Source organism: Ovis canadensis, chromosome 2 (genome assembly GCF_042477335.2).
Source record: "Ovis canadensis isolate MfBH-ARS-UI-01 breed Bighorn chromosome 2, ARS-UI_OviCan_v2, whole genome shotgun sequence".
Classification (NCBI taxonomy): domain Eukaryota; kingdom Metazoa; phylum Chordata; class Mammalia; order Artiodactyla; family Bovidae; genus Ovis; species Ovis canadensis.
In genome coordinates, this window is record NC_091246.1 from 207577144 (window position 1) to 207593435 (window position 16292).

General features: G+C 38.0%; 1 protein-coding gene across 9 annotated transcripts in view; it reads right to left on the reverse strand.

Annotated features, from left to right (window-relative positions):
* The window catches only part of FTCDNL1 (formiminotransferase cyclodeaminase N-terminal like), a 95346-nt gene that overhangs the window by 37336 nt on the left and 41718 nt on the right, over positions 1-16292 (reverse strand). Inside the window, exons 3-5 of one of the 9 annotated variants that reach the window (XM_069577934.1) lie at positions 7340-7526; positions 3032-3158; positions 263-358 (exon numbers count right to left, since the gene is read on the reverse strand). In XM_069577934.1, the coding sequence (XP_069434035.1) occupies positions 263-358; positions 3032-3158; positions 7340-7372 (256 nt within the window). In that variant the 5' untranslated portion in view covers positions 7373-7526. Of the gene's footprint in view, positions 1-262; positions 359-3031; positions 3159-4839; positions 5481-7339; positions 7527-16292 lie in introns of those variants that run through there. The other 8 variants (XM_069577935.1, XM_069577938.1, XM_069577937.1 and 5 more) reach the window with 8 other exon arrangements.

Sequence of the window (16292 nt, forward strand, 5' to 3'; positions counted from 1 at the left end):
ATATGTGATCATCTTCAAGGAAAGAATGTTATTAAATACTGGACCCCAAGATTGATTTTAGTGAAGAGGAAGTAGGAAATGCATATCTCAAAGATGTACCTGTTCAGAAAAACGAAGAAATGCAATTTTGAGGTAGACTTCTTATGTATGGCAAATAGTATTCAGATTAACACAGGAAATCAATGATTAAGGAGCATTTGGGTCTACTGGAAGCCCACCCTTCACCAAAAGACATATATAGAAAAAGAAACTGAAATCTTACCTAACTCATCAATAGAAGCTGCTATTGTAATGACTGATCTATTGTACTCTGGATCAGAAAATATATTGAGCACTGATACTTCAGGATGTCTCTGTCCTATAAAAAAAAAAACACATAAATGAAAGAATCTTTTTCCTCTGGTGAAATCTTAATACTTTATTTTTCTTGATACAACAAAATTTAGCTTAACAGAAAAATTTGGGGGAAGGAGTGACCTCTGAAGTGACACTGACTAGTCAGGAAATTCATAGACAGTAATGTCCACTTCCTACATTGTCTTCCTTTACAGTCGGATGGCTCAGCTCAGATACTAGGCTTTGGTGTCTATCAGAGACCTTCTCTTGCACTTGCTTCTGAATTTGTCAAAGTTCTCTTAACTCAGTCCAAGACGATAGCCTCTTCTATTACCAAATCGTATCACACTAAATTCTGTTCCCTTTCAATCTCATCTTCTGCGCCTTGTCAATTTTTCCTTCCAAACCCAGAGATCAAACCAGATCAAAAAATAACATCTGGAAAAACTAGGATAGGCCAATTAGTGCCCAGAGCAGAGGTTCCTGGGATACATGCACCTGCCTATTAGAAACTGTTCTGACTCCAGCATCTCCTTTTCAAAGGCCACCAACAGCCTTCAGATGTTAACAACTTCCAGCCTTCAGCCACGTGTGACTCACTGAAACGTGTAACCTGGAGGAGAAAGCTGCCATACCCTTATATGGTGGCCACCCATAACCCCGTAGTTATTTTTGAAGTTTACAAGCCTTGCTCAAGCTCCTTAAAAGTTCCTCGTGTGCCTACAAAAGCAAATTCAAAGTGAAGGACAAAAGTTTTCAGGAGGTAATTAAGCCTTTCACTATGCCATTATACCTTTGTCGCCCTGTCCCCTGGCAGCTTAACAATTAATCTTTTCAAGGAGAGGGAAAATAAGTTACATACGGAACTACAGAGCTTATAGCAGCCCTATGCTATTAATTTTAATAATGTGAAAAGATAAACTTATGTCACTCACTCATAGCCAAATGAGCATCTACAGAGACCTACCCTGGTGTAGGTCTAAAATTTATAACTCAGCTTTCTTTACATAAGACCTTTCAGACCATTTAAATGTTTTCACATTGCTTAATTGGAAAAAATATAGGTGATATAGTTTGATTCCACTCACTTAAAAGTAAATGCCTTTAAATTATCTGTAAAACAGCAGGTCATTTTCTTAACTAGTGCTACCTTCCCTGCATTTTAAAAACTATGAAAGACAGAGCAGGAACGAGATCATACAACCTCCTTTTTATGTGTGTTTTTTTTTTTCAACATACTTTAGCTTTTAGAAGAAAAGAGATAATTTTATTTTTTTCATCCAAAATCTTCTTCTGAAAAGCTTTTATTCTCAGTTTCATATGATTCAATTGATTCAAATGCTGAAAGAATGAAACACTCTCCTGCAATTTCTTAAGCATGCATATAGAAAAAAAAATTACTTCTGGCAGGAGGAGCTGTCAGTATGAATCTCAGCAGAAGTAAATTGTTTGGTATTTGTAACAGAGTATAATAGCTATAATTCCATTTGAGCTGCTGCCACTAATAAGCTGATAAAAACTGAGTTGAGACCCAGGTGTCCATCAGTGTGTGACTTCCACAAATGTCTCTGCCCAGTCACTTAATCACAGAATGTGTCTCTGCACATTCACCCAGTCCCATTAGATGTACTGTCTACCAATGTGGGGCCCAAACTGGCTCTTCCCACAAAGAGAATGCAAAAGCACAGCTGCATGCTGACTCCAGAGGAGTTTTCCTATCAGCAGTTATCAGGAATTTTCACAGACATTCCTAGCCCTTCAAAGTTGCTAGATGGTAATTTAAATGTGCTCAGTGTTAGAAACAGGCCTAGGAAAAGCACCTCTCTCTCATGAAAAGCAATAACCAAATAAAAAACGACAACCAGAAATTAAAATAGACTGTTTCAAATGCTTCAGGGCTATGACCCTAATACTCACCTGTTGCCAAAAAGCTGTTGATTTAATAACAAAGCTTTTGTATTTAAGTGATGGTAAACCTGTAAATACACTGTGTTTTGTGTATGTGTGAAAGTAAAAACAAATAATATTTAGAACTATATGTCATCACATGAACATTTTAACAAAGGTTAAGAAAAAAGAGAACGAGTAGCATCTCTAATAGTAAATATTGGCCCAGGGGGTAAAGAAGACTTGAGTTTCAGTCTTCTGAATCTGAATGGCTGAATGATCTTACACACATCTCTTAAACGCCTAAGAGTCTTTATTTGGAGAAAATGGAGTAGAAATATTAATGCTGTAATGACAGCCTGGGCTTTGCTGGCAGGAGTGCTTTTGAAAAGTACTTGGTATTCGACAAGTTTATTTTGTATTTAACCTGCTGAATAAAAAGCATAATGAATTATGCTCATTCTATTAATGAGCATACACATGGCCCATGAGGGAAACATTAAACCTGTACGTAAATATATCCTCTTCAGGAGTCTGTCAATATCCTGAACAACGTGCATTTCAGACACACTCCCCAATGTGAATATGCTTGTGGATGGTATGCAGGCATTTGGAAGAGTGTATGTGCACATCTGAGTAAGTGATCTATCTCAGCATCCTGGAGCCAAGCTATGATAGCCCAAAAACAAGGGAGAAAATTCAGGAAGAAAGCAGAAGTGTGTTCTACAGACACTGTCAGCAGAATAAAAAAAAATTCTTCTTATTATCAAAACACTACATATTCACATCTATTGCCTGTTGTTCCTACCATTTCTTTCAAGAAGAGCAGCTTTTGCTATGTTCTCAACAACGTACTTTTTTCTGGCTTCTGAAATGTTTAATAAACAGGCAGCCAAACGGAGCCCCACTCGGCAAGAAGACATGGTGATTTCCTTCTAGGAAAGGAGAAAAACGAGTCTTCATTTTGGTTTCTACAGTTTATTCATATTTTCACACTCATTAAACATTTAAAAAGTCATAGCTGTTTGGAAACCAGGTAGCCATAACATGAATACTTTACTATTTCATTCGTAGGTAACACCTAAAGGATAATATCTCACATTGACTCAGCCAAAAAACCATGCACATGAGGTCATGCACATGTGAGTATGTGAAGACAGTAACACACTAGAAAATAGCCATCAAGCACTCAGTCTGAATTCTGTCATGGGAAACTTTTTCATTAAAGTTATGTCACTCTCTTTTAAATACTGCCTTCTATAGTTTAATCCTGTTTTTGAAGAAGCATGATACTTTTGCTAAATAAGATTATTGGGGAAATACAGAAAAGAGAAACAAGAGATTACTTAATATGCTGATTCTTACAAAAACTATCCTGACAGAAAGGGTACCTCCACCAGCCATGCCATGGATGAACAAATAAAGGAGATTCACTTGGAGGTTTTAAATGACAACTATTTGACTAAGTTCCTCTTGTACTTTGATCTCCATAGTCCCTAAACCAGTTTAAAATCTTTCACAGGACTTTGTATGTTGAACTGAAAGGTGACATGGAGTACTCCGATATGTTACTCAATAATCAGCCAAAAATGTGACTGATTTCTTTGAAAATGTAATCATCATACAAGTTTTGGAGGTTGCTTTGACTTTCTTCAGTATCCCAGAATGGTATTTTCAACTAGTTATCTTTCCAAACTTCAAATGATATTATGAACTTAAGTTTAAATATTGCAACAACAAAAAAAAAATTCCCCTTTTTAAAGATCAGGTCATCGTATTTCCACCTCTTTTAAATAGAGCTAAAAGTGAACGTGGCCCTCATGAACTAGTTCAGTAAAGTTTCCTGTGGAACATTTTGTGACAGGTAAAGTCCTCCCTGTGAGGGATACTGCAGAGAATGGTGTACAACTCTGAGACACACATTAAGCTCCTAAGTTAAAGCTAACATGCTGCGGTGTAATTAAGTGTTCTCCGTGTATAAATCCAATGGCTTCTGTTCACTAGGGCTGTTCGTTGGCCTGATCATTTTAACCGAAGAGGAGATAACAGGGCTTCACTGTTAGTTCCAAATTTTCACATTGTGACCATCATCTCACAATTGAAAATTCAGAAAAAATAGGGTCATTAGGATTCTGTAGACATTAATAACACTTGCAATAGAGCAGCTCAGACCTCTTTCGTTTTTATGTAAACAAAAAATTGCTTTACACAAGGGGTGTGGGCGTCTTCTGGCTTTCATTTGTTTTCAGTGTGTTTATGTAGCTTAATTGTCTCATCAGGCACTTTCCCAACATAATTATGCTTTTTAACAAATGGTGTTTATGGCAACCCCTAACAGTGCAAAAGAAAGGATTAGTTTCATCCTCTCATTCCACAGTTTGATTCCCTGTGGACAGCTAAATCACACAAAGATGGTGTTAGAAAAATCTACCTTCATTGCAAAAGCTGAAATTAGTGGCAATATCAGGCTTTTGGCAAGCACTCAGGCTTATTAGTAGAAAGGGCAAGTCATTCTCTTCTTCCTCCTCCTCCTCCTCTAAGAATTTGACCCCGAGCAAGACCCCAAACACTTGTGGTTTGAGAGGATGATCGTAATTCGCCCACCCCTTCCATCACCTTTGGTATTACTTCCGGCTAGAGACCCAAAACCTGCCTCCCTCGGAGGAACTGAGTGGACCTGTACAGGGCAGAGCAGTCCCCAACGCTCTGCCACATCACCTGCGTCCGGCGCACGCACCACCGTTAGCACTTTTAGGGCCGCAGAGGCTCGTCCAGGAGGCACAGCGCAGTGTGGGGCAGGCGCCGCCACTGGCACTCCCTGTGAGGTTCCGCGCGGGTTCTAGCGTGGAGTGGCCCAGAGCCACGTGAGACGAGGGGGTGGGCCGAGGGGTGAAACCGAGGGACTCGCTGTGGGCCCCCGGGGGAAAACAGCAAGGGGATCAGGGTCCGCGGGAGGCGGGGCCGGGAGCCAGGGGCGGCCGGCGGCGGCGCTACCCGGGGCCCGCCTCGAGCTTGCAGCCACCTCGGCCGCTCGGCGGTTTGCGCGGAAGCCACCTGCGCGCGCGGATGGCGGCGGGGTAGGACGGCGCCGAGCCTCAGTCGCCGCGCGTGACCAGTGCGCCGCTTCCGCCGCCGGCCCCGCCTCCCCGGCGCGCTCCAGCCCCGCCGCCCGCTGGCTGGGCTCTGAGCTTCCTTCCTGACTCTACGCGACCCGACCCGACCGCGTGCTGCGTCCGGGAGAGCTTAACCCTTCTTCTAGAAGTGCCTTCCCACCCCGCCTGCTTTAACTTGGAACTCTCCACGGTTCTCTTGTAAATGAATGACTTTTTAAAAGGGAATTAGAATCTAATGATGAGGTCATTACTTATTGATCGTACACCAGCAGGGGGCTCTTTTCTCTATTTACGCAGAAACACATATTCCCGCCCCACCCCCACCCCCTCCCGCCCCGGCCCGGCACGCACACACCCCTTTGATAAATTCCCTCCTGAGAAACACTGTACGCGAGCGACTGTCAATATGATCTGGACCAAGACAAAAGCATATATCCATTTAGTCAAAATTACAACGAGTAGGAACCAGGCATTAAGCATTACCCTTTTTTCTAGGCCAGTGAACCTTGAGAATACATTTCTCTTCCAAAAAATAAAAAAAAAAAAATCAGGACCTGCTTTTTTTTCTTTTTAATGTAACAAGGATTAAATGTCACCATTTTGATCCAATTTTGTTCCTGAAGTGAAATAATCACTAAATAACTACTTGGGCGGAATACATTAATTTTTAAATCTATTTTTTATTTTCTAATTATACTTTTTAAACACAGATTTGAGGAAATTAACATTTATGTGGACATTTGGTTTCTAGCCTAATGTGGCATAAAAATAAGTAACATAATGAGTGTTAAAAAAAATCAGGTTCATGATGCTTCTCACATCATCATCATTGTACTTAGATGTCACAACAGTATTATGTGCGATTGTGTCAGATCCAGCCTTCTCCATCTCAGAGTGTTGGCAGGTAGGAGGGTTGTTGGCAAGAGGAGGGGTGTTAACCTCAGGATCCTGGATCCTTTCCAAGGCTGGTAATTACATTCTGCCAGCCAAAATTCATCCCATAATTTTAATTGGATAAATCCTTTCTGGCCTAAGCTACTGCTATGCCTGTCAAACTGTTGCCACATTTCACCCCAGAGGTGTCTGTATTTTAGTTGCAAGAATCAGTCCCTTTGAGGTTGGTTTATCAGTTTAAATCCTCAAAGTGCTTTGGGACCCTAAGGAATTAAATAGATATTTGAGGGTTTTTTTCCTATTGAATCTGCATAAAAAATGTATAAAATAGATTTATATGCATGTTAATATCTGTTATCTAATGTCAGCAGATAATTTTGAGAGCTCTGTAACCAGATCAACATCCCTACCTTTCTCTTCTTTCCAGAAATTCTTATTGCCCATAGCTTTAACTTCCAGTTTCAAAAAAGTACCTAAGTATCCAAAGTTTCTTTCCATGGTGGACAATAGAAGTGAAGCCCTTATTTTTCACCTTTCCAACAATCCCATGAGATAACTTGCTAAAACAAAAGACAGAGTAGTAACATTACACCTAGTCTTCTCATATCCCTCCAGAGAAGACAGGGGCTTCGTGATTATAGCTGGACTAAATCTTCCTCGCCATATCTCCTAATCCTCTTTGTGAGAATCACTCTTGCTTCCAGGACTCCTGGGGCATCAAGTAAGATAAGGCCTCTCAAAGCATCAACAGAGGAGTTACTTAGTAAACCTTGTCCTTTTCTCCACTCTAGTCATGTCAAACACAATGGAGAGAAAGCAGGGCCCAGGGTTCTTTTAGAAGGGGGGCAGCCTCTGCCCCTGCCTGAGGACTGAGAGCACATCTTTTTGAAAAAGACAAGGAGACGGAGAACGGCAAGGCTAATGAGAAGTTTAGCATTGAGATTGAAAGTCTTTTGCTGTCTTCAGGAATGGAAAAGTACCCTTGGTGTTAGTTATTCACATATAATTCTGCCCTGTTTTAAAAAAGTGTACGTCACATTTACAATTACATATTATTAAACATCTCATTTTTGTTTAACTTAGCATGCTTCGGAGGGACATTTTCATACTTTTTGGGTGAATGTGTTACTTTGATTCCTCATTTCTCCTGCTGTAAATCCACATTCTGGGCATTAGTTGTTTTGCTCATCGTGGATTCTGTCCAGAAACAAGTAAGTACTGGAAAGAGAGAACAGCTCAAAGTCCCAGGGTCACTTCCATCAAAGACAGCTGCTTCCGAACACTCCCATAGCTTCCCTGTGAGACAAAAGGACACTTTTCTATATTCTTCATTTTCATTTTTGCAAGCAGAGAGAAAACAGTTCTTGTTCTTGGCCCATCAGAGTTGAGGCGGGTCAAAGGGGGAGGCTGCGTTCAGGCAGGGCTCCGCAGATCCACTTGAATCCAGAGCCCAGTGCTGCTTGAGTGGGGCTGGGACTAGGGTGAGTGAGGGAGCCATTCAGCTCAGGCACAAAATACAAGTGGTGCCAAAAACTTCAGTAATGCAATACTTTAAGAAGCCAATACAAAACAATAAATCAGTGCTGAGCAAAATATCAAAATTTTAAGTAACATCAGGAGTCTGTTTTGCACTTGTCGGCTCAGTCACACTCACCTCACCCTGTGGTTGTATTCCCCTTCGTGTCAGCCCATTTCTGATTGTAGGGTTGAGAACAAACTACGCCACTCTGCCTTACCTACATCCTCTCTTCGGCCCCTGAAATGGGCAACAAAACCAAAACTATCAAGGGTAGAAATTTCCAGGCCAGCAGATACATATAATTTATAGTTTGTTCAAGAGTTTCATTATTCTTGCCTGGAGAATTCCATGGACAGAGAAGCCTGACGGGCTATAGTCCAAGGGGTCGCAGGGGGTCAGACACGACTGAGCAACTCACATAACACACACACAAAAGTTTCATGTATAGGAGACTTGGCCAATTTGAAGACAAATCCTTATTAGGACAAGCAAAAGAACCAACACTACTAACAATCCATTTCACTACCTACTTACCTGATGCATTTCAGAATATGATAATCAGAAAGCTTCTTACTGTGCTGTGGAATTTTGAAATAATGTTTTAAAGAACATTTTAATTAATACAATGAATCATTTTCTCTTTTCATATTCTAGCATCTATCTGTGTTCAGGGAAATAGGAGTAGAAATTTTCTCTTGGAAAGATAGACAGTCCAGTGGTTACAACTCTGAGCTTCCACAGCAGGGAGCACAGTTCGATTCTTGGAGTTGGTATCCCCAAACAGTGTAGAAAAAAAAAAGAGGAGAAAAGAAGTCTAATTCCTTGTGCAATTTTTCTAAGATTACACTTTCACCATATTTTTGCACTATGTCAGATTTCATACTGCCTTCTTCCCTCCTCTGGGAACTTGAGAAGAATTTTGTTTCTTCTTTCATATAAATGTGGTTTGACAAATGAAGAATTAAAAAAGAGCGACTTTAGTTGTCACTCTGGGACAAGTTAAGTGCAGAAGCGGATTTACTTGTTTGGATTAAATTATTTGAATTATGTGATATTATGAAAAATGTGTTCTATTAGTCATTTTCTAAATAGCAAATAGGCTTCAGTGCTGCCTTATTTAGCATGGGGAAACTGTGCTATTCATTTATTTTAAACAAAGAAAAGGAGCTTGATATCCGGAAAGAAGTTACAATAAGCAAGAGAAATAATTCCATTGGCCTTACATTTTTACCTTTAATTATGGGAAATGGATCTCTGGCCATTTTTGTCTTAATGAAGGGGGGGAAGAAAAACAGAAATTGCCAGAATTAGCAAGTTTTCATCTTTATTAATATTTAGGAAATATCTTTCCCTTTACACAACATGGACTGGATTCTTCCTCTTTAGTTGACTGATCTCTTTATCATGAAAGACCGGTAGAGTACAATGTAAGCAAAGGTATTAGCTTAAGTTGGAATCCCTTGTTATGCATTCTATTCCTTCATAGCTGGAATATCTCCTGTAACTAGCCAAAAAAAAGTAAGTCTATGATCTATTCATCCTTTAATTAATTCCTTTCCTTTCCTGCTTCCACATGGTCATTTCTTTATCCATTCCTTCATTATGCAGCCTAGGTGTCAAATGGAAAGAAGTGTCTCCCAAAGCTGTTGTTTTGTTTAAAAAAACAAAAAACAAAAAACAACCTATTGTTTATACTGCATAGGAAGAGCAATCCCTAAACTGACTTTGAGTTTTTGCTGAAAATTTGTCTATATTAATTCATAAAATGTATCTTATTTTATCCACAAAAATGCTGAGAATGTTTAGAAACATTTCCTCAAAAAACATGAATTTTTGGTGCATTATGAGGTTTACTCGGTATCTACTTAAGAAATCCAACTAGTAGGTGATCACTGCCAACTTTATTAAGAAAAATGACACGTCTTGTGACAGACAGTCCAGTAGTGTTCAGTCATGCTCTGTGCACTTGTAGGCACTTTTGTGTTATTGTTGTTTAATGTCCTAGGTACATGCAAGTGAATGCCAGCTCTTATTGACAACAACAGGATAACCTCTCCCATGCACAGGAATCTGAGACCCTGAGCAGAAGCATCCTGTGACGTCTGCAGGCCCTAATTCCCACTTGTGTTCAGAGCCATCCCTTGCTCTGAAAAGGACAGAACCAGTTCTCCTGTTCTTAGGCAGATCTGCAAGGTCTGTCTCTGCAGGGAATTCATACGGAAGGTTCAAGGGATTTTGAACCTTCTGGATTTGTACTGCTGATTTGTTTGTCTTTTACTGTCTGGTTCAGTGTTTGAAAGGATTTAACTTTTTAAAATCATGCCTTTTCATTACATTTAAATAGAAAATGTCTAATTTCAGAGGAAGAAGTGGAAAAGTTAAAATTTTTTGGTAGTTATTTTTAATATTTTCTTTATCCTACTTATGCCTCTCAATTATTATTGAAATCTTACTTGAAGTTCTGTGTTTTTAAAAAAGATTTGAAAATAAAAACTCATAGAATCTAAGGTCAGAAGGGACCTTAGAAATTCTTGTAATGTTTGTTTAAACAATGTTGGACCTGGAACAAATAGGCAGTAGGGTTGGAAGCACAGTTTGTGATAAGGTAGGGTTAGGCTATGCAGTGAGGGTGTCCCTGCAGTCCTGCATTTTAACCCCCTAACTGCTGCTTCCATGGGCCCTCTGAACTCTAAGGTGGCTTTGAAAACAACTGACTAGTTCAACTACTTTTCTGGGATTTGAAACCCTTTTTGTAACATCATACAAAGTTCTCATCTTTTTAATATTAACCTTCTATATTGAATCGAACCCATGATACTGCCTCAAAACACAAGCACTGTAGAAAGTCCACACTACTTTTTAAAATTATTGGATTGGTTTTAATAGTATTTTTCTATGGAGGAAAATAAATACAAGTGGATATTCAAATCTGAAATGATCCATCAAGGGTTTTAATTAATACTTGTGGAAATGTGGTACAGAAACCAGAAGGATAAAGATACGGGGGAAGAAGAAAAAAAAGACTCAAAAAGATACAATCAAATAGAGTAGACAGTTAAGAGTCAGACAACAGGCAAGGATGAAAGTGGTTTAGATACTGTATCACTAATGGGTTCAGGAGACTGTGATACCACCCAGCCCTTCTTGGTGCCTCTGTCACTTTTGACATCAGTATTTTCATTTCCCTATTTGGGGCAAAAGAATGGCAGTGTTCCTTATAGGAGATTTCTGTATTTTATTTATATATGGAGCCCATTTTTCTTTTCTGAAAACCCCCTTTCAATTTTTTTTCTTTCATGTTATGCCATTTGATCAATAGGCTTATATTCTGAATGACAACAGAACTGGTCTGTAGCAGCAGTTTCAGCTACTCATATTTTAAAGGTGAATTTAAATTACAAATGTTAAAATAATAAGTGAAAAATATATAATGAAAATACATTTTGTAAATCAAGATCATGGATATTTATTCTAATTTACTACTAATTTACTACTAATTTACTCAAGTGAAATTCAAATAATTCTTAATCTTTGAGTTTTCTTCACTTATTAATGTAAGACATAGAAAAGAGCCCAGTGTTTTTTATGCCAACATGAATGGACCTAGAGATTATCATACTAATTGAAGTAAGCCAGACAGAGAAAGGCGAATATCATATGATATCATTCTATGTGGAATCCAAAAAAATTGACACAAATAAACTTATTTACAGAACAGAAACAGACTCACAGACATAGAAAACAAACTTATGGTTACCAAAGGGGAAAGGTGGGAAGAAGAGAGAAATTAGAAATTTGAGGGGAACATATACATACTACTATATATAAAACAGGTAAACAACAGGGGTCTACAGTATAGCATGGGGAACTATACTCAATATTTTGTAATTACCTATATGGGAAAGAAATCTGAAAAAGAATGTAAATATTCTTTTATATATATCATATATAAAACTGAATCACTTTGCTATACACCTGAAACTAATACATTGCAAATCAACTATATACTTCAATGAAAAGCATTTTTAAAAGACCCCAATGTTTCATTTTCCTAAAACATTTTTGAAGTAATTAGTCAAAGTATAAAGCATATGTTAACTATTCCAATCTAATTAGATTGTTTAAAACATTGACAAAAGTACAAATAGAGAAGACTGTGTGCAGAAAAGATGTTTGAAAAATTTATCCTGGGTCAACCGACAGTAGTTACTGATATAGGAATAAACGAATCAGAAGACTGCATATTCTGCAAGATAACTTGATCTTCTCAAATATGTCCAGCCTTAAACACCAAATACATTAATAGGAATATATTATACTTTGTTCATTATAATGAAGTTAAAATATCTATAATACAAATTTTATAGATGAAAAGTAGTATTTTCTTTACAGATACTGACTTTGATGGTTGTAATATAAATCAAAGAATATATGGCATTTAATATATCTAATGGATTGACTTTATAAAACAGTGTTAAAGCCAAAAATAAACCTGAAATATATCTCATCAAACACTTTAAGGATGTGAAACCCAGACCTTAAAAAGTTAAGTTATTGCCATATGTCTAGTGTGTGTGTGTGTGTGTGTGTGTGTGTGTGTGTGTGTGTGTGTGTGTTAGTTGCTCAGTCATGTCTGACTCTTTGCGACCTCATGGACTGTAGTCCACGGTAGGTTCTTCTGTCCATGGAATTCTCCAGGCTAGAATATTGGAGTGGGTAGCCATTCTCTTCACTAGGGGAACTTCCTAATTCAGGGATTTAACCCAGGTCTCCTGCATTGCAGGCAGATTCTTTACTGTCTGAGGCACCAAAGAAGCCCATGTCTAGTATCAGTCTTCTATTTTAAAAATTCGGTGTTTGGAAGATAGAATACAAGACCCTTCTCAGTGGGGTCCCATCTATATACTTTTAACGGATTTTCTCCTTTCCTTTTCCTAATCCTCCTCTAATCTCATAGCACAACAGTATACTATTCACCAAAACACACTTTGAACTACTGTATGTCTTTAGCTTTGCTTGTGCTTTGTTCAAAATTTTATTCTATGACCACCCTCTCCCCACTTAGTAAACAATCTCCAACCTCTAGGATGCCTTGCTGAATTCTGCCATCTTCTCCAAAATTCATCATACTCTTCTGTGTTCTCAGAACATCTTACCACTGAAATATTTATCATATATTATTGTTATATTATTTCATAAGTGTCTCTCTTCTTCTGTTAGACTCAACAGGAATAAGGTAATTTTTGTCTTTTTAACCCCTAGAGTTTAGTGCAGTCTTGAATTGTAGACACTTTGTAAGAATTTGTTGAAGAGTGAATTAATGGACTGATTTATCCATTTATGCATAAACATATATATGAACTATTTGATGAATGAACTGACAAACCAACAAAGGAGTGAACAAATAGGTCATTTTTTTAATCTTAGCACAGGGCTTCCCTGGTGGCTCAGAGGTTAAAGCGTCTGCCTCCAATACAAGAGACATGGGTTCGATCCCTGGGTCGGGAAGATCCCCTGGAGAAGGAAATGGCAACCCACTCCAATACTCTTGCCTGGAGAATCCCATGGATGGAGGAGCCTGGTAGGCTACAGTTCATGGGATCGCAAAGAGTAGGACACGACTGAGTGACTTCACCTTCACTATCAATATTTAGGGGAGGATAATTCTTTGTTGTGGAGGTTGTTCTGTGCATTGTAGAGTGTCTAGCAGCATCCTTGACCTCTCTCCACTAGATGCCAGCAGCAGCAAACCCCTCAGGTTGTGACAATCAAAAATGCCTCTAGTCTTTGCCAAAGGTTAAAGTGCCCTTGGTTAGGAACAGCGGGAGTAGATGGAATGATGACTGGAGGTGGCAATTCAAGTCGAAGGTAGAGATTAAACCTCTGGTCTCTGTTTCATTCCAGTACTTCTCCTATTAAGACTTCTCCCTGCTGTGATCCAAGTTCAATTCTTAGTCCTCTCCAAAATATTATTAAAACCTGAGATCAATAACAGGGTTAACAGAAGTATAATCTATGGGATAAATTATTAAAAAGCAATAAGTATGGCTTTCTTATATCAATGGATCTGGTTTTGCTTTTTATAAAAACAGTATATTATCTCTAGTGGATGTTATTAAATAGTACTTATTTGGCCTTGCCTACAAATTGCTCCTAGAAGGCATATGGTTTTTAAAATTTTTCTAAATGCCGCTTCATAGCACCATCTTGTGGATTTTAGAGGAATTCATTGATTTCAGTTTGAAATGTCTAATTATAAATATTTCTGTAGGTAAGGAGAAAAATAAAATAGAGAAACTATTTTTAAAATTTTGGACATTCTTTGCTTATTGAAATGCTCTACTGAACTCTGGATTAGGGACTTAGTTGAAATTTGACTTCAACTTTTGATATTTGGCCAAAATTTCTATTTGGCTTCAATTACATCCTGCCCTTTGGCTGTTAGAAAGTCAAATAGCCATATACCTACGTCATCATCGTCATATCTGCATCTGTACAGTCAGCAAAGGAGCTCATAAGGCCAACAAGGTAGGACATTCTAACACACTGGTTAATATTTGAATATTAACTTTGAATGTACAGCTACAACTGGAATTTAAAGTTCCTTGTATGCTGGAAGTACTGGAAGAGCAAAGTGTTACAAAATTTGGGAAGATTGTGGAAGCAGATGATCTTGTTAAAAAAAAAACTTTTAAGTTGTTAAATGGAGAAATGGGGACTAGATTGATGATAATATGAATATTTATTCCTGTATCATGATATCAAATTTATAAAATTTTATTACTGAGATTTTTTTTATTGTAAAAGGGTAATTGCAAGTATACTTCACATTTCTTCTTCTATCCAAGAAGTTTATTCTATGATGATATCCAGCTTCAGCCTCTGAAAATTGTTGATATAATACTAAGTCATTGGGCATTTGACCTAAATATGTATTTATATGCCTCTATTCTAAATCTAAAAGGAGAGCAAAATTGAAAGATGACACAATAGACTTAAAGTTTCTTCCTCTTTTTCAAACATGTGAATTTTTCTCCTCTGACTTGAAAAAAAAAATTCAAGCACAAACTATGAACAGCATCAAATGCTAAGGGCACTACTGGGAACCTAATGGGATTATTGATGTAGAAAAAGCATTTTTACTAACAGATGTAATTAAAATCTAATTTTATAGACAAAATGTTTAATTGGCTATAATTCTTATTCGTTTTTCCCGTCCCAATACACAATCGTCTTCTCTTCTCCATGAGACAAACTTAGAATAGCCATATACTAAAAGATTCCGTTACTTGATCATCTCCTTTGTTCATCTCTTCATATGTAAGAATTGTCAGTGGGGTTCAGCCCAGGACAATTGGATACCCAAGCTCCTTTCTTCCTAAGAGAAGGTGTTATTACTTTGGGAAATGGGAAAAGGAAAGGTGTTAAAAAGGGAAGAAATTTTCCTGCAGGAAATTTCACATAATTGTTTTGATCCCAAAGTAATTATTTTATCGTTCAGGACAGTGGACTGCTTTGCCTATCTGTGTAGCTTAAAATAGAGCCCCAGCAGGTGGATCAGGAAGTGAAATCTAACAACCACAATAATTGCAATGGCATTTAGCTCTCTTTAACCCACATTATCTCTGTAAGTAGGGAGCGAATGCTATGAATAACACGTTTTTGGCTTTGAGTAGATACAGAGATTAGTCAGTATTGCATAATGGAACAAACCGCAGACCAGAGATCAAGTAGCCATAGTTTTGTTCCCTCCTGTCACCAATGGTATGAATTAGACAAATGACTCAGAGTTTCTGCACCTGGGTTTCCATATCTGTAAGTTGAAAGAGCTAGACAAGGTGTTCTGTAATGTCATTCCAGCCTAACAGGTTAAGATTCTATGAATTATCCTGTTGGGTAGGAGTACAACCTCACCTCCATATTCTCTTTCTGGGAAAGGTATTGAGGGATGATTTGAATAGTGTTGCCTGGCACCGTTTAGGGATCTAACAAGACCATCTCTAACTTCTCCTTCTAGTCACCAAAGGGAGAAAATGTTATATTTAAGGCTTAATACTATTTATTTTTGATATATAACACATCTCCATAGGAAGAATTCATTTTACTTGTAAATATTTTCTTCAAATTTCGTAGGATAGCACCTACTTCTAACTATTTAAAAATCTAGGTTTCAAATTTCGGAACCTTTCTATAGATCACATATTTTTTAAACAGTCTTTTCCTGAAGAGGACCTACAGAATATATCTTCCTTGAGATGCTAAGTTTTCCACAAAGAAAATGAGTTTGGATCTCACCACATGGTATATTGTTTTCTGGGATATTCACCATGCTCATTATAATTTTAATGATTATGAAATCCACTTCTATCTTTATTTTCTGCTTGTTATTTAGTTTATTTTGGTTTGGTTAATCTGGCAGAACTTTTGGGGGAGCTGGGGAAAGCTATTGTTGAGGGAAATGGCTTTATCTTTCTAAACCTACTTCAGCCTGATCCAACACAGAAGCCATTCCTGGTAAGACATGATGCTTCTAGATAGGTTTT